This window comes from Poromitra crassiceps, assembly GCF_964638095.1.
Source record: "Poromitra crassiceps genome assembly, chromosome: 22".
Classification (NCBI taxonomy): Eukaryota; Metazoa; Chordata; class Actinopteri; order Beryciformes; family Melamphaidae; genus Poromitra; species Poromitra crassiceps.
Window position 1 is genome coordinate 5,006,998 of NC_139647.1, and position 19,274 is coordinate 5,026,271.

General features: G+C 48.9%; 1 protein-coding gene across 1 annotated transcript in view; it reads right to left on the minus strand.

Moving 5' to 3' along the window:
* Positions 1-6,400: 6,400 nt before the first annotated feature.
* Positions 6,401-19,274, minus strand: part of lzts2a (leucine zipper, putative tumor suppressor 2a) — a gene marked incomplete at its 3' end in the record, with an annotated part of 27,222 nt that continues 14,348 nt past the window's right edge. The window contains exons 2-8 of the mRNA XM_083658258.1: positions 12,687-13,397; positions 10,832-11,488; positions 10,342-10,464; positions 9,573-9,719; positions 8,433-9,029; positions 6,680-6,784; positions 6,401-6,574 (exon numbers count right to left, since the gene is read on the minus strand). Coding sequence (XP_083514384.1) covers positions 6,401-6,574; positions 6,680-6,784; positions 8,433-9,029; positions 9,573-9,719; positions 10,342-10,464; positions 10,832-11,488; positions 12,687-13,364 — 2,481 coding nt within the window. The 5' untranslated portion in view covers positions 13,365-13,397. The remainder of the gene's footprint in view (positions 6,575-6,679; positions 6,785-8,432; positions 9,030-9,572; positions 9,720-10,341; positions 10,465-10,831; positions 11,489-12,686; positions 13,398-19,274) is intronic.

Genomic DNA, 19,274 nt, shown 5'->3' on the forward strand with positions numbered 1-19,274 from the left:
ACCCCTCCCTCTGCCCCGCCCTCCTCGCTGGGGGAGGGGGGGGGGGGGGGGCATCAAGGACAGCTGGGAGCACAGACTGATCATCACAGCCTCGCCTTTAAACCTCCAGTTCCCTGGGGGGGGAGGGAAGCTGCGAGGAGGATTCGTCCCAAACAGGCACCGCTGGGCGGGCGAAGAGCTGCGGTCACAGCGGAGAGAGGAATGGATGCTGTCTCCGTAACGCACAACAACAGTACTGGTTCTGTGAAGGGTGGAGGGAGGGTGGAGGGTGGAGGCGACGTAGCTGGAAACATGTCGGAAAGAAGGAGAGAAAGGTGAACGTGGTGGAGCGGTTCTGTAGGTTGAACTTCAACCTGGGAGCTTATCCAATCAGAATAAAGACTGTTATCAATTACTTTTGCTACATGAAACGTTGAAATATAAATGTTGACTTTTATAACATTCTTAAGTGTTTTTAGCAAATATTTTTAAATGACAGGAAAGAGCACTGACTAAAACCATAACAGGACAAAAAAAAAAAGCAAGCAACGTGTAATTTTCTAAGGGATCTTTATGGGACCAGTGATATGATCGTGTGGTTCATGAGTTTCTCCTTGGTTGAGTTTTATAGTTTGATTGTGCCACCGTTCAGCGCGTGGCAGCCTTGCAGTAAAACCCCCTCAAGACTGTCTCGTTGGTGGAGCCAGCTCAGCTCAGCTCAGCGGCCGGAGCATCTCAATCCATCGGCTCTGCAGAGGGGAATGACCTCAGCCTGCGTTATGAGATTGATAGATTTGTCCAGATTAAACCCCTGTATTAGAGATTAAACCCCTGTATTATGTCAAAACTGATAGTTTGGGTTTAGTGGTTGTCTGGGGGGGGATTATTACAAATTGCTGCTCAGTATTTTTGGTGCTGTATTCCTCTGGCAGAAGTGCGTGTCCTCAGTTGAGAGGCTTAGTGGCACCATGCTGTGGACTGAGCCTATGCAGACATGATGTGGAGGAGTTGGAAAAACATGTCAATGAGAAATGCAGCACACAGTTTAAAGCAGAAGAGAGGAGGGGAGCTCCGGACATAAGAGTATTCACTGTGTCTTAAAGGAACAGTTCACCCAAAAACGACAATTTTGTCATCTACTTAACCCTCGTGCCAGGTGAAACACAGGTGAGGTTTGTCCATATAACACAGGACACCTAAATGGATTGGAAGTTGCAAACGCTCATTCATGTTTTTGGTTGCACCAGACCCTGTGTTTACCCTGCCTTTTAGACACAAAATGGCAGCCGTGAAAAAGGTCAATAGAGAGGCAAAGTGAACGTCACTTCCTGCTTCAGCACTGTACCAGAGATTTTCTTCCGCAATTTATTTTCCATAGACATTTTGTAAAATGCTTATAAAAAATAATTTTACTTGGTCAAACCAAACGGTTCAGCTATATTTAGAATCAGGAGAGACCATAGAACATTTCACTCAGACCAAAACCCCCCAAAAACATCGAAAGAATATTTTCTTTAAACCTGCATTTTTTTTTTTAATGTTTTGGTCCGAGTGAAATGTTATGCAGTCTCCTGTTTCTAAATATATCTGTTTGGTTTGAACAAGTACAACTATTTTTATACGCATTTTAGGAAATGTCTATAATAAAAAAATGTCTCAAATAAATAGCGGCTGAAAATCTCTGGTACAGTGCTGAAGCAGGAAGTGACGTTACACTTTGGCTCTAATTGGCTTGAAGAAATTCTAAAAGGTCAAAGGAATGTTTCAATTCCAACTGTAATTGACATGTTGTTGATGAAACAGTGCATCCATCGCTTCAGATTGATCAGAAAGTAGCCTACTTCATGTTTCAATTAACCACAATAAATGCTCTCTCAATATACTTTGCTCACCCTGGTTATGTTTGTTTCTGGTTGGTTTTGCCTGTGCGGAAAAGCAATGTAACAGACAGTCACTGTAAGGTGTGACAATTTGTTCTTTAATTAAAAACACAGTCAATTGTACAAGAAATTTACACATAAAAATATAATATACATGGACACACTACATACTCTATGAATGAATGAAGACGTAAGACATAAGGAAACATAAAAATATGCACACAGAGGAAGAGGGGGGGGAAATGTCACAAAAAGAAACGTGTTACGTTGCTTTGGTCTAGTCACAGTGGCTACATTTGAAATAGATATTTTGTCTGAATAAAAGACAATGTCACTCTGTTATACTATTTATTTAGTGTTTTAGATATTTACATGGAAAAGGGTTATGTGATGATGGAGATGTGAGATATGTGGGGGGAAAAGGAAGTCCAGGATGCACACAGTACTTTCGGTGAGGCGGTAAAGTTTGGTTCGCAAACATCTGTGCTTGTTGTGAATCCAAACCTGTGCTGTATCGATGGTGATTAAATAACACTTTAGGCTTGGCTAATAAATTATTAGCGGCTGGGGAACCGTCAGGGACCTCTATGCCTTCTGTGAGGGCTTTAACATAATTCTTAAAAAATGATTTTTAAAAAGTCATCTGTCGTCATCTGTTCTAATTTTATTGTATTAGATATGCGCTCTACTGACAGCCTCCTAAACCAGATTTCCAAACGCTTTACTGATCACGAAAAGCTGGCGTTCTGGATCCACAACAGGACAGGAGGTTATTTAAACTTACAATTGTATATAGGCCGCTGAGCGTGTGCCAACTTGTTTCCTACAGCGCGCTGTCGCTGCTGCTGTGTGTGTGTGTGTGTGTGTGTGTATGTGTGTGTGTGTGTGTGTGTGTGTGTGTGTGCGTGTATGTGTGTGTGTGTGTGTGTGTGTGTGTGTATGTGTGTGTGTATGTGTGTGTGTGTGTGTGCGTGTATGTATGTGTGTGTGTATGTGTGTGTGTGTGTGTGTGTGTGTGTGTGTGTGTGTGTGTATGTGTGTGTGTATGTGTGTGTGTGTGTGTGTGCGTGTATGTATGTGTGTGTGTGTGTGTGTGTGTGTGTGCGTGCTGTGTTGCGTGACAGACAGGTGTCACTGCTGCTCACTGATGGTTCGCTGTTGTGATGTGTCCCATTGTATTTTGCTGAAATTCACACACAGCTTGTCTGATTGTGATTTAGAGCTGCAACGATTAATCGATTAGTCGATCGACAGAAAATTAATCGACAACTATTTATTTGTTTGCATTTTGCTGAATATAGGAGCTGTTTATTTCTCTCTGTGGTGTTTGCTCGTGGCTGAATAGCGTCGGAAGGTGATGATGAAGGTTATTATTATCATTATTTTCAGACGGTATTCGGGGGGGATGGGGGGCAATGTGGGCGGGTCAGAGGCCTCAGGTGTGAGAGGTGGCCCAGGTGTGAGAGGCACGGTTCGCTATTTGCTGAAAGTGAATGTGGCTGTCTAAATCCAACCTGCCCCATTCAAAGACACTTTCCTTGGCTTTAGGTGAACTGATGCACAGCGCAGAGTTTAATATCATTCCACTAAATCTCTCTGCAAAAAGCATCCTAAATCTGCACCGTAGTTTGAACCCAATTTGGGAAACAATTTCTGCTGAAAGGATTTAATTGAATTGAATTTCCAAATATAGTAAATAGTGTTTCGGTATTAAGAGATTTGATCATTAAGATATTGATCGATTCTGCTGCTCAACTTGATCAAGACGACACTGAAAATGACCCGTCTCATGCGATGATAAACTAACGATACACACAAAACCCAATGGTGATGTGGGGTGATGTGATATTATGATACCGACGATCAAGTGAAAGATCATTTGAAATGGAGAGACAACATATTATTTCAAAATAAACGCGCCCAACAGTTTCACCAGCCACAACAGTTTGGTCATCAGAGAGTCTACTTGCCACACAGACATGTAAACAAACGTTCATGCATTACAGTATTAGGTGCACTCCTGCTTCGGTGCCCCCCCTCCATTTCAAACTGACCCATCATTTGAAATATTGGTATGTGATAGCTATGGAGAAGTCTTAATACTTTGTATATTAAACCCACACTGATACCGGTACTACAACAAAATATCTTCAGGTGCTATATATAAAAAAATATACAACATCATCTTCATTATATAGATTTCCATTTACCTATTATTCATTGATATAGACTTTGTAAAATAAAAGACAATAGTTCTCATTGTTTTTCTTTTTCATATACCACCATGCGCAGTGTTACACATAGCCCTGCATATACTGTAAGTTTCCAGCTAGATAACAGAGCAGTCCACAGCTTCAGCTTTTAACACGCTTCGCACGTGCACGTTCACACCATACGCCAATCCCACGCCAAAGCCACGCAGTTTCAACTCGGCGTCCTTGTTAACAGGCGAGTCCGTTCACACCGGCCGCACGCCACGCCACGCTGAACCCACGCTGACGCCATGCCAACGCCACGCGGAACCCATAGATTCAGCTTCTGCTTCTATTTTCCAAGCGTGCTGCGCGCTGATCCCGAGCTGCCAGGCAGGCAGTCAATTGCAATTTGTGAGGTGGCGGGAGGAGGCCGGAGCAGCAGCTCCGAGGCCCAGCGCTGAGGAGGAGAAGAGAGACTGCGCTCCTGGTGTGACCGGTTAAGCGTCAGATCAGCTTGAGCCTGCCCCAAGCGTTAGTTCTGCATGGCTTTGGTGTGTTTTGGCCACTTAGATTGAGACTTTGTGCCAACGTTTTGTCACCCTCACCTTGACGCTCCCACAATCTGAAATAACAAAGACAGACATGCAGGCATGCCAATCTCACGAGCTGTAAATCAGTCAGCGAGGATTACAGACTGGGGGGAGGGGGGGCATCTTTTGGCTTTGGGCCGGCTACAGCAAAAAGAAAGAGTCCTCTAATGGGGAGAGGGAGAATGGAGGGGGAGTGAATGGAAACTCTGAGTAAGCATGCCTAAAGTTCAAAACGACCCCAGCTGAAATCTGTTGGCGATGTCATGTGACCTATGCTCCACTCTTAGTTGCCCCTTCATTGTTTATATCTTCATATTTGAGGTGCGTTCCACTGGTGTAAAACAAACTGTGTTGTGTAAGTTGAAGGAGAGAATGAGACAGAAAGAGAGAAGGTGAAGGAGAAAATCAGAGAGAGAGAGAGAGAGAGGAGTTTCAGCAGCATTGTGCTGGTATCTCCCCATGCTACGGTGTGCTTCCTGGAGCTACATGTATTGTAAAATGTAAATGTTTATATAAAAGAGCTCTCCGCATTGAGACTTTGTGAATGGGTTGACACATTGATGGAGTGCGACAGCCAGACTGTTGGTGGTCTCGAGCGGCGTTCAAACAAAGCATCGTCTTTGAACGTTTGGTTTGTGTCTCCCCGGCGGTCCGGGAAACGACAGAACAGAATGTCCACATGTAAGCAAACCCGAGAGCCGGCGTTCAAAACGGGTTTCTGGAAGTCCGACGATTCGCCTCACAAGGAAAACAGTTGTGTCCTGTAACAGAATAGATATTTGTGCAAAAACACTCCCAGGTTTCCCGTTGGTGAACGGATTCTTGCGGTGGTGGTTTGTCAATATAATACTTTGCGGTGGTGACCAACATACTGCATTTCCGTGTGTGAACAGTGATAACAGTCAGAGAGTGACAACACTCCCATTACATTCCTTTTCAAACGCTCACGACTGACGAAAGACTTCTGAAGCGAGTCAAACAATACAAAAACGTCTTGTCCTTTGAAATGTGACATGAGCTGCTGAGCCACTGAACACCGTACAAATACAAACAAACAGTTACGATGTTGTACGTTTTGGCGTTGGGTTTCCCTTCCCCGCCGAGTTGCAGTGCCGTAGTGCGGTGGTTGCCGCCATCAGTCTTACCGATGGACGGACACGAGTACGGAGGGGTGGTGGTGATGAGGTCATCATTAGTGGCCACCAGCAGGTGGTGGAGATGAGGCTGCTGTCGCGATGCTACGACGCTATGTGCTGGTTTTGAGACGCCGGATCTCTGTGCGTGTAATCATATTTTTTGCTTGAAGTTCCTGTGATACCCTGATTTCAGCGTGTTCTGAGAAGAAAGACACACGTGCTTTTCTCTGGAGTCCCACTAAAGAAAATGAGTCTTTTTGTGCTGGCATTGTAGTTGGATAATCAATCCCGCAAAGGGGGGCTGAGGGGCGGACATCTTATGGTATTTGAGACAGTATATCTCTCTTAGCGAAAGGGAAGAGTGCACCTTTGGGAGATCTCCGTTTCGACAGTGTGCAGTCATCTGACGGCCATGAGTGCTTGTCCAGTGGTCCAGGTAAAGCCGTGTGGACGTACTGTAGTAGTGCAGGATTTGGCCTGGAGTTCAATGTTTGGTTTATGATCTTCAGTGGCGACAGAGTCCTTTGTGAGTGCTGGTAGTGTACTTTACGAGTGTGTCCTTGTTTCTGTGCGCGTATAGGCGTGTTTGTTTGTGTGTGTAGTGTGTGTGTTTGTGTGTTTTAGATCTCAGTGGCGGTGATTTCCTCAAAGTGGATGTCGTTGTGGACCTGGTACTCCTCCACGTCCCTGTTCTCCAGCTCCAGACTCAGCTCCCTCATCACGCGCTCCAGGTCCCGGTTCCGACGGTACATTTGGATGTAGTTCTGCTGCAGCTGCTTCTGGTAGCGGATCACCTGGAGGGCAAAGACAGAAACAAAACGATATTTTTTTCTATTCGTTCCTGATGACTTTGATACACAGAGTTGCTGGACGAAAGAATGAAATGGAAAATATCTGACCTTTTCCTTCTCCTCTTGCCACACCCTCCTCTCGTCCTCGAACCCTGACAGCTGCTCCTCGCTCGACCGCCTCTCGTACATGAGCTCACCCTTCAGCCGCTCCACCTGAGAAGAAGACAGAGGACATGTTAAAGTCTTTCCACCTGAGAACAAGACAGAGGACATCTTAAGGCTGGAACACACCAACCCATCTTCCAAGGACTAGTGGCAACAAAGATCGACACGGGCCATTTAAAATCGACCCGCAAGCCGCAACTTTGGGCCAGACTTTGGCCATGCCTGACTTCAAACGATTTTGTAATAGAGAGCCGCAGGAATGAGTCCGGAAGTATACTTCCGTGTTCTTCAGTGGAAAAGTCTATGGGATTTAACATGTTTTTTTTTGCTTAAATGCATAAAATAAGGTCTGTGGTTAACAAAAGTTTATGAGAACGCAAATCTGGGTTCTGCATGATCATCTTCACAAACGTGAATAACTTTTATCACTTTTGGAACGTAAATGCACTTTTTTTTAAACGTGATTTTTATAAAACGCTTCAAAAGGCATAAAAGTTATTCACGTTTGTGAAGATTATCGCGCAGAACCCAAATTCGCGTTCCCATATTAATTTTATTTTATGTATTTAAGTGAAATCCCCATTCTAAAAGCCCATAGACTTTTCCACTGAAGAACCAAATGGTGGCGATTTCTGGATAAAGCCTACAAAAATATGTCATTCCTGTGGTGCTCTATATAGTTACTTCTAATCAAGAATATGTCTGATAAAAAGTTGCAAAAATGGTGCTGGTGTTGTCAGGCCTGGCCTGGTCTTCTGCTTGTGGAAGAAGAAACGAAGAGGCAGAACAATGAGGAGAAACAGCACTAAATAGGTGATATCATACAGCGACAGGCTCAAGAGGCTTTGCCAAAGGCCACGTCGTCGTGGAAATATTCGTGTTGGAATGATCAGATGAGATCAAGTTGAAAAATGAGAAGAAGGTTTTGTGGATGCCATCTCTTCACGTGCACTAGCCTGGGTAAACCCAGCCCCCAGTGACCTGCTCTCAGGCTTACCCTGCTTACAGTCACAAGGTAGTGAGTGACTGAGAGCAGGTCTGAGAGCAGGTCACGTGGCGGCTGGGTTTACCCAGGCTACACGTGCACTGCTTCGCTTAACCAGCTGACCACCAGCCAAAAAGTGATTTCTCTTATCGACTGCCCGACGCCGACTCAACATGGCCGAAAAAGCCGCCGACAAGAACCCACGGTGCGGGACACAGCGCACAGACGCTCATAGAGACACTGCGTAACGCGTCATCATTCAGAAGCCACGCCCAAAACGGGGGAAAACAGAAACCCCCCCTCCAATCCTGGCGTTCTCCTATGTCACGTGCATGGTCGCGTGTTGCACACAAAGATCGTATATACGGACGTTGAACACAGCTTACTTCCTTGACAGCTAGATCCACATTTTTCTTTTCGCCAATTCTCAATGGCTTCCTTGTTTTGCTCAGGAGTACAAAAAAACTTTAACTGGTGCTTCTTTTACATTTGTTGTCTGCACAGCCCACCACACAACAGCTTTTAGCTATGTTTAATTCAAGGAAAATGACACTGGTGTAGTATTGGAGTGAACAGAGCGCTTTCCCCGGTGATGGGCGTGGCCTATTTCATGCAGTGTCTCTATCGACAGCCCAGACGTTGCAACAGTCTGCTTGGTGTGTCTGGGCTTTAGAAACTCACTGGCACCAGAAAGAGCAGAGAGAAACGTACCTGTTGCCTGAGTCCCAGCACGGCCTCTGCATTCTGCCTCTGTGCCTTGGCCTCGTCGCTCTCCCCTCCCCAGGCTAGATGACTCTCCTCGCAGTCGCGGTACACGGAGGGACTGGGCCCGCCCCTTCCTGCCATGCATCTCCCCTGGTGGAGGGGCAGGCTCATACTCTGGCCACTGGGCCCGCCCCTTCCTGCCAGGCTCATACCCCCCTGGCCCTTGACACCGGGCGGGGACTGATTCCCGCCGTGACTGGTGATGAGAGTGTCGCGCAGGCGGGCTGACTCCTCCTCCAAGCGGGTGAGAGTGTCGCGCAGGCGGGCTGACTCCTCCTCCAAGCGGGTGACCTTCTCACGGAGCAGCTCGGCTTCGCTCTTGCGTCTCTGCAGCTCGTTCTCGCAGACCTCCAGCTCCAGGGTGCGGGTCCGCTGGGCCGCCTGGGCCTCCTGGGAGCGAGCCTGGCTGGCCTGCAGCTCGGACCGGGCTTCCCGGAGCTGCGCTTTCAGCACCACGATGTCCCCCGCCTTCTGACTGAGCTCCGACTGGATCTCCTTCAGCTGCTGCTTCAGTAGGGAGATCTCCCCTGACTTCTGAGACACCTGGGGAGAGAGAGAGGGAGAGAGGGAGAGGGAGAGACAGCAAGAGAGGGTGTAAATGATGTCAAGTCAACTTGGCATCTCAGGGCTTCTGGAGACTTGGATTATACCAGGTGAGGAGTATGGAAGTTTTTTTTAAGGTTTGAAAGGTTGGCCTTTGAGTCTGTCCACTCCATGGAGTTGGGTTTGGCTGCTGATGGAAATGAGTGTAACGTTGACGAGTTGACAATTCAGTGTGATATCAGGCTAGGAGAATGCTGTAACTGTGTCCCTGGAAAACTCTATGTTTACTAAATACTCGATGTTTTGTGGACTAAAAAACTTCACCCATCCTTCCATCAGCATGAGGGTGAGTAAAGATAATTAAAAATTTAATAATTAAAATTTTTGGGTGAACTAATCCTTTAAGGATTTCAAACTAACAACGTCCTTAAATGTAAACTCTTTAAATTCCTCCCAGCTTAAAGGCTTATGAGCTTAAACAGAGCCTACTAAGCTTGACCTCTGACCTCACACCTTTACACTGTCTGTCTGTCTCCGTCTCACCTCCCACTTGGTCTCCTCCAGCCGCGGGCCCAGCTGGGTCTGCTCCCTCTGGATGGTGGCACACCTCCTCTCCAACGTCTCCCTGTCCTGCAGCAGAGACGAGAAGTCCTCCTGCAGCTTCTTCTTCTCCTGCTGCAGCTGAAACACCTGAGGAGGACACAGAGACCCACCTTCAAGAACTACTTGACATACTATAGGAATGGACAAGGATCGCCGTTCTTTTTATTTTGAAATCATAATATGTTTCACACATTTACAGGAGTATAGTTGGGTTCCAAAATGCAATTTTTGAATAACGTGACACCAACTCCTTTAGAATGTTGGGCAGCACAAGTCAAATCAAATTGCAGTCGTTTTTGAATGATAGTAACTTAATTCTGTAGTTGGCAGCATAATAATAGAGTGAAACCTGAATATTTTAGAGATGAAAGTCAGGTAATATTTTTCTCACAAAATGGATGTAACATTTTGGAATAGGTTATTATTACAGTGGTTGTCAAAGTGGGCATCGGGGGAACCCCCGGGGGTCCTTGAGGGGGTTCCAGGGGGGTCCCCAGCAAAAAGGGGGATCATTTATTTCACTATAATTCCATCCATAAGCAACACAATGACAACATGTCTGACTGTTGTAAATCCTATCAGATGGGGGACGCTGGGTGAAAATGAGATGTGAGGCTAGTTTATGTCAGCTTAGGAGTCCTTGACGTGAGAAGGTCTGAGAAGCACTTTGTTATTAAATTCCTGGACAATGTTCTCAGATCTAGTGTACCTGCAGCTGCAGCACCTGCTGTGCCCTCTGGGCCTTCTGGGAGGCCTGCTTCATCTTGGTGGAGCAGCTCTGCCTCAGCTCCTCCATCTCCCTCTCACAGCGACGCTGCTTCTCCTCATAAACCTGTCAGGAGCAAACAGGCAGGCGTGAGAGGTCAAAGGTCAAAGGTCAGCGCTGTACCTGGACTAACAACACAATGTCAAGTTCATTTGACCTCTTGAAGTAGAGAGAAGAGCACCATCCCTTTGGTTCTGGTCAGCGCTGCAGGCCAGCCAGGACACGAGTGATTTGCGTGCACCAGCTGTGCTAGCTCTGACCTCTGAACCCCCCCCCCCCCCCCCCCCCCAGCGCATCTGCCCCAGCGCGAGGTCCGCACGTGACTCGCGGAGCTCCTCCTCGCGGAGCCTAGCTCGAGTATAATGAGCCCTTAACACGGGGGCTCAAACCTGCGACCCTCGTGTTGCTGGTTAGGTCTGCTTTCCCCTCTCACCTGGCAGATGGCCGCCTCGTTCTCATCCAGGTTCTCGCGGAGCTGCTGCAGCTCCAGGTCTCTCTCCCTCAGCTTGTCCTCCAGCTCCCTCACCACCGCCTCGTAGCCCTCCGCGGGCGGCGGGGAGCCACCGTCCGACAGCGGCTGGCCACGCCCGCTCAGCGACCCCGAGCCCGTGCTCTTGCTGGACGAGGAACGCCCGCTGTCCGAGTTCGTGTGCCCGTGGCTCCCGTTGGCCACCGTAGTGGTTCTGCCCAGGCCGGGCCCGGGCTCCAGCAGGCCCCCCATCAGGCCCCCGGAGCCCGAGCCCTCGCTGGGGGCCAGGCTGTAGCCCGTGCTGCTGTGGGTGGGCAGGCTGGAGAGGGAGTTGCGGCCCGAGTCGGACATGGAGCAGCACCGTGCGTTGCTGCGCCCCCCTCCTCCGATGTAGGAGTCTCGCTTGCCTTCGGAACCGGAACTGCTGCTCCCTCCGCCGCTGACGTGGGCGCCGTTGGTGCCGTTGGATCCTCCTCCGAGGGGCAGCAGGAGGTTGAGGCTCCCCTGGCTCTCTGAGAGACTGTTGCCCCCTGGCCGCGGAGACAGGTAGTGCACAGAGTGACGATTCTTGGGAACCACAGGTTTGAATGCTGTGGGACGGATCAGAACCTTCTCCATGTTCTGAAAGTATAGGGGGGAAATGGCATTAGTGATTGATAAGAGCTAAGCTGTGCTAATTACAGACGGCTGGTTGAAACTCATTATAGGAGGTCAGTGATAAGTTGCCAGGTCACCCCCGAGGGTCTGATGACTTTAATTTGGCTTAATTGATATTCCTGGGTTTCATTAGGAAGTTTTCTTAATGATTTTACTCCAATCTCAGCGAGAGAGAGAGAAAGAGAGAGAGAGAGAGAGAGAAAGAGAGACGAAGAGACAGAGAGGAGAGAGAGAGAGAGAGAGAGAGAGAGAGAGAGAGAGAGAGAGAGAAAGAGAGACGAAGAGACAGAGAGGAGAGAGAGAGAGAGAGAGATGAAGAGACAGAGAGAGAGAGAGAGAGAGAGAGATGAAGAGACAGAGAGGAGAGAGAGAGAGAGAGAGAGAAAGGAGAGGATAGAGGACAGACGAAAGGAGACAAGAGAAATGCAGAGAGAGTGAAAGCTAAGCATTTTTCTTAACGATCTTCGTCTGGGCCCACTGAGTATGTCACTGGAGGTAAGTGAGCTCTGACATCGATTATGAGGTCTGAGAGTATGTCACTGAAAGTAAGTGAGCTCTGACATCGATTATCTTGGCCTGTCAGGCCAGTGATGAAGCTTCCCTCTGGATCGATGGAAATAAATAGCCAATTAGACAGCTGAGCCGATCTGTGGTCAAACATGTCAGTACAGCACAGCTGCAGAAACGCACACGTAGCGTTAGCTGTTTCTCTCACGGAGAGCAGGCTAAAAAATCCTCGCCATAGCCAGAGGGCGTGTGCCATGTCACAGCATCCCAAAGTGAAAATATTGATATGAGGCTAAAAACAAAAATAGCACCGTTGTGTTCTGCATACCTATAGACAGCACCGTCACAGAGACATTTAGAGAGAGAGTGGCGTCAGCGGAGGACCAAAATGCGCGACTCATCATTAGCCAATGAACAGCCAGGAAGGGGTCTCGCGCTACTTTTGAATGCTAAGATAAAGCTGATAATGTACAATTTGATTTTTAAAAAAAACACACAAACTGTCCATTTTGCTGCAACTCGACAGTGCTGCTTAATCCAGAACCTTACTTCCTGGAACTCTTGAGAGTAAAAAAAAATGGTCCATTGGAGTGAATGGAGATGTCGCGACTCTTCTATATACACGGCTCTGCACCGTCCCATCCGGTGGACTCACCTTCTCTAGCTGTCCGGACACTGGGACCAGCTTGGGAGGAGGACCTCCGATGTTTCCGCTCAGAGCTCTGTGGTCCCTCTGCTCCTCGGAGTCGCTGCTGGGGCTCGCTGCAGCTGCAAGCGCCGAGTTGTCGTTCCAGTCGCCCCCGGCCACCACCACCGCCTCATCGCTCACATAGCTAAAGCTCCCGTTAGTCACGCCGCCTACGGCAGCGCCACCAGCGCCAGCGGCTCCCCCGCCCGTCCCGACGGCACCGTGACCCGGCCGCGGCTGCTTCTTGGTGGGCAGCGGCGGAGGCAGAACGTGGGCCTGCTGGTGGGGCTGCTGCGTGGGGTTGCTGATCACCAGCAGCTGCTCCAGGGAGCTCCCGCTGCGGAGGCTGTTATCCTGCTGGAGTCTGAAGCAGCTGGTGGCCGGGGTGTGTCGGCGCGGCTTGGCGCTGCCGCTGCCGCTGAACTCGCTGGCGGCTCGGCAGTGTCTCTCCTGGTAGGTCCGGCCTGAGATGAGACTGCTGACAGAACCCATGGCTGTGCCGGGCCCGCAGGGCCCACACGGGCCGGAGCAGGGGCCCGAGGGCGAGTGCGACGAGAGCGGGCGGCACTGCTGCTGCTGCGGCACGTTGAGGCTGGAGTTGGGGCGGTCAGTCACGGACACAGGCAGCGCCTGAACCAGAGCCATGGCACCTCGACGGCCTCGCACACACCACACACTCTGATGAGAGAGAGACACAAAGACTGTCGTTAGAGATACAATATCAATAGATGTGTTAGGGAAGGAGTGTAAGAAAATATCCATATCGCGATGTTGTTTTGTGATAGTCTACTGTATCAATTCTAAAAAACACACACACACACACACACACACACAGAAAAAAAAGATTTTTAATTAATAGTTTACATGCAAAGAGTCGTGACATTGCTTAATGATGTGTTGCGTTTAAACTCCCAAACACTAGAGAGCAGTGTTGTATCTTCAACCATTTATTTGACTCTTGAACTCCAACCTTTTGTGCATATGGTGTGTTCTTTTTATACTATGACACTTTTCCTATTGGAGAGCTGCATGCAGGCAAACTGTTTCTTGCATCATTTGACATCAAGCATACATGAGACAGAATATCATTTCATTTAGGAGAGAGACTGATGAGATTGACGCAGATGGAGCCGGGCAATCCAGTGTAGTGAGCGTTCATCTGTGCTTCAGTTCTGAGGGCATTTGAAAACGACTCTCCTCATCATAATCATATGATCACAGGCCTCACATGCCAATCAAATCAAATATACAACACATCCTCCCTGAACACATCAATAATAGCCGCACTTCATCGAGCCTCTATTTTTAGGAGGTCCAAAATGGAGACCTACTATTATGACTACAACACAATAAATGTCAGGAGATGAAGTATTCCAGTTCCAGAGTAGTATTATCAGTGTGTCAGTTGCCTGGGAGACTGAAAGGACACACATCGGCCTGCCGTGCCAAGCTCCAATCTGTCTGGCCAAGTGGAATAATCCAAGCCAACACGCATGCACGCACGCACGCACACACACACACACACACACACACACACACACACACACACACACACACACACACACACACACGCTGCCATAAAACACCACAGAAGAAGACATTGTGACATCATCAGTGACATCATTACTGACCAAAATCATCACAAATCTCACAATGTGGGACAAAAATGGAAAGAGAGAAACAGAGAGAACCCACTTACTCCCTTTTATATATGAATGATGATGATGATGATGATGATGATATTGATGTAGTTATATTGTAATTATTTAATTCTTTATATTTAACGTATATGTTTATTATAAATCATAATTCACCTGATCATTCTCACACAAATCACTTCAATAATGTTTGTATGTGCACTTTACTCATTTTAAGAATGGCATTGACCTGTTTTTGCTCTTCAATTGTTTTTCATTATTTAAAGCAGCTACGAGCAAGATTTTCGATTGTTATTAAACAGTATAATTACAATATTGATGCATCACATCTTACCTATAATAGTAGCTGAGACCAAAGCCGTGTGAATCGGAGATTGCTCCCTTAGATGATTATTAAGTCTGTGTCTGTCTAAACTCGCGTCAACAGGGGGCTCTCTCTCTCTCTCTCCTTACCGCCGGACCGGATAAACCCGGAAGTGAAACCCGGAAGCGAAACGCAGCTGCCTGCCTTCCCCCGTTCGCGCTGCCTAGCAACATACCATAAACAAGGAGAACGCCATGCATACTCTCGCGAACATCTCTCGTTATATTCTAACAGGTTGTTTGGAAGTTATTTTGTGGTTATGGCCGAAGTGGCTGCTGCAAACCGTTTCATTTCACTTCCTGATCTGCCCTGGCCACAGACAGACTAACACTGGCCGATTCACTCGGGGTTCAAGCGAGACTACTCTGCGTTGGTCTCGTCTACTATTAGAGGTAAGATGTGATGCATTGATATTAAATTTAGACTGTTTAATAACAATCGAAAATCTTGCTCGTAGCTGCTTTAAACTGTATTAACCAAATGGATCGATGAAGAAAGATGTAGTCATTTAAAATTATGACAAAAAATCCAAAATAGTAGTATAGTAGTCAGGGGATGGGGTTTGGTGTAGAATGGCGATTGAGAGTCTCATGATGAATAACTGTTTTATCTGCCAGTATCTGCATGTGTGTACGTGAGAAGGAGAGAGGGAGGAGAGAGAGGGAGTGAGAGAGAGAGGGAGTGAGAGGGAGTGGGAGTGTATAAATGAGTCAAGGAGATCAAGATATGTGTGGTATGTGCTTAAAGTTTGACCACTTCCCATGCCAAAATAATCATGGTTCACAACCTCCTTTCACCTTCTATCCAGACCCCCCCACACCACTTCACTCCCAGCTGTGACCAGCTCCTCTCAGGCACGGATAATAGAATTAAGGGCCCTCTGCGATCACCATCCGTGACCCGCGAAGCCCCGACTCTGTGACCCCCGCAGGAGGTGGACCTCCCCGCCTGACCTCCAGGCCTCTGGTTTTGTTCTGGCTTCTCGGGCAACAAATCCTGAAAGCTAATTTCTCCTCTGATGTTCGTTCACTGGCTGCTTATTTCTTAAAGTTATTGGAGCCCCTCCCCTCCCCTCCTCTCCCCTCCCTCCCCTCCTCTCCCCTCCCCACCCTCCCTCCCCTCCCCTCCCCTCCCCTCCCATTGGCTGCATTCCTCTGGGTGAAAACACTTCCCTCCAGGCACGCACACCCCCCCACGCTTCCTCCACCTGGCTCCTCACACGCATCCTCCCCTGCTGTCAGCAGCACCAGGCAGGCAGAGGAAAAGCAGCCGTCGTCTCCTAAAAATAGCGAAACATCTCGAGTGCCTGAAATCATTCCGATAAAGTCTTTCATGAGGCGCGGCGTTTGATTCCATGGCCAAAAATAGACTCCCAATACTGCTGCAGCAGCCGGCTATCGCGGTGTCAAGCCGGGGGCACTTCTGTGGCGCTGTAAAACTATTAGATGTTGCTTAAGAACGGCTTAAAGTCGAACCTCAAAGTCACCGCACCGTATAGGAAGCAGGAGCATCCCTCCCTAGCGGGAGAGTTTACTCTCCACACGGCACCAACTGGGCCCAGGATGAGTGAGAGTGGGACTGACAGAAGAAAGAGGTTCCCAGGTAGCTCCTCTAACCAGATCCAGAAGTGTGGGGGTCTGTGAGGGGGAAATAATCCCGTTCTGATAAGTCTGTTAATAACGCCGTCGCCCGGCGTCACCCAGGGGAGGAAGCAGCAGATCAGCCCTCGCAATCACACACAACCTCCAAGCTGTCCTGGAGACTCTGTGGAGCTCAGGACAGAGGGAGGAAGAGACAACCTCCAAGCTGTCCTGGAGACTCTGTGAGGGCCTCAGGACAGAGGGAGGAAGAGACAACCTCCAAGCTGTCCTGGAGACACTGTGGAGCTCAGGACAGAGGGAGGAAGAGACAACCTCCAAGCTGTCCTGGAGACACTGTGGAGCTCAGGACAGAGGGAGGAAGAGACAACCTCCAAGCTGTCCTGGAGACTCTGTGGAGCTCAGGACAGAGGGAGGAAGAGACAACCTCCAAGCTGTCCTGGAGACTCTGTGTGGGGCTCAGGACAGAGGGAGGAAGAGACAACCTCCAAGCTGTCCTGGAGACACTGTGGAGCTCAGGACAGAGGGAGGAAGAGACAACCTCCAAGCTGTCCTGGAGACTCTGTGGAGCTCAGGACAGAGGGAGGAAGAGACAACCTCCAAGCTGTCCTGGAGACTCTGTGTGGGGCTCAGGACAGAGGGAGGAAGAGACAACCTCCAAGCTGTCCTGGAGACACTGTGGAGCTCAGGACAGAGGGAGGAAGAGACAACCTCCAAGCTGTCCTGGAGACACTGTGGAGCTCAGGACAGAGGGAGGAAGAGACAACCTCCAAGCTGTCCTGGAGACACTGTGGAGCTCAGGACAGAGGGAGGAAGAGACAACCTCCAAGCTGTCCTGGAGACTCTGTGGGGCTCAGGACAGAGGGAGGAAGAGACAACCTCCAAGCTGTCCTGGAGACTCTGTGAGGGGCTCAGGACAGAGGGAGGAAGAGACAACCTCCAAGCTGTCCTGGAGACTCTGTGAGGCTCAGGACAGAGGGAGGAAGAGACAACCTCCAAGCTGTCCTGGAGACTCTGTGGGGCTCAGGAGAGAGGGAGGAAGAGACAACCTCCAAGCTGTCCTGGAGACTCTGTGGAGCTCAGGACAGAGGGAGGAAGAGACAACCTCCAAGCTGTCCTGGAGACTCTGTGGAGCTCAGGACAGAGGGAGGAAGAGACAACCTCCAAGCTGTCCTGGAGACTCTGTGAGGGGCTCAGGACAGAGGGAGGAAGAGACAACCTCCAAGTCGCCCTGGAGACTCTGTGGAGCTCAGGACAGAGGGAGGAAGAGACAACCTCCAAGCTGTCCTGGAGACACTGTGGAGCTCAGGACAGAGGGAGGAAGAGACAACCTCCAAGCTGTCCTGGAGACTCTGTGGGGCTCAGGACAGAGGGAGGAAGAGACAACCTCCAAGCTGTCCTGGAGACTCTGTGAGGGGCTCAGGACAGAGGGAGGAAGAGACAACCTCCAAGCTGTCCTGGAGACTCTGTGAGGCTCAGGACAGAGGGAGGAAGAGACAACCTCCAAGCTGTCCTGGAGACTCTGTGGGGCTCAGGACAGAGGGAGGAAGAGACAACCTCCAAGCTGTCCTGGAGACTCTGTGGAGCTCAGGACAGAGGGAGGAAGAGACAACCTCCAAGCTGTCCTGGAGACTCTGTGAGGGGCTCAGGACAGAGGGAGGAAGAGACAACCTCCAAGCTGTCCTGGAGACTCTGTGAGGGGCTCAGGACAGAGGGAGGAAGAGACAACCTCCAAGTCGCCCTGGAGACTCTGTGGAGCACAGGACAGAGGGAGGAAGAGACAACCTCCAAGCTGTCCTGGAGACTCTGTGGAGCTCAGGACAGAGGGAGGAAGGGGGTAGTAGTGAGGAGACAAAAGATGGCTGGGTGGTGGTGGAGGAGGGGACATACCAGGTATTCAGACCCTCAGTCCTCGGGTAAACCAAGCATCTAATCCAGTTAGGTCATTATGTGTTGAGCATCAGCCACTGCGGTCGGAGCACTTTTAGAGCTCAAACGGGGGGGAATCAAACTGAATGTGAAGGGAGACATCATGCCCCGTTTGGGATGAGCCATCTCTCCTGCCAAACACTGAACACTTTACTCTCTCCTGCCAAAACACTGAACACTTTACTCTCTCCTGCCAAACACTGAACACTTTACTCTCTCCTGCCAAAACACTGAACACTTTACTCTCTCCTGCCAAACACTGAACACTTTACTCTCTCCTGCCAAACACTGAACACTTTACTCTCTCCTGCCAAACACTGAACACTTTACTCTCTCCTGCCAAACACTGAACACTTTACTCTCTCCTGCCAAACACTGAACACTTTACTCTCTCCTGCCAAACACTGAACACTTTACTCTCTCCTGCCAAAATACTGAACACTTTACTCTCTCCTGCCAAAACACTGAACACTTTACTCTCTCCTGCCAAAACACTGAACACTTTACTCTCTCCTGCCAAACACTGAACACTTTACTGCCAAACACTGAACACTTTACTCTCTCCTGCCAAACACTGAACACTTTACTCTCTCCTGCCAAACACTGAACACTTTACTCTCTCCTGCCAAACACTGAACACTTTACTCTCTCCTGCCAAAACACTGAACACTTTACTCTCTCCTGCCAAAACACTGAACACTTTACTCTCTCCTGCCAAAACACTGAACACTTTACTCTCTCCTGCCAAACACTGAACACTTTACTCTCTCCTGCCAAAACACTGAACACTTTACTGCCAAACACTGAACACTTTACTCTCTCCTGCCAAAACACTGAACACTTTACTCTCTCCTGCCAAACACTGAACACTTTACTCTCTCCTGCCAAACACTGAACACTTTACTCTCTCCTGCCAAAACACTGAACACTTTACTCTCTCCTGCCAAACACTGAACACTTTACTCTCTCCTGCCAAACACTGAACACTTTACTCTCTCCTGCCAAA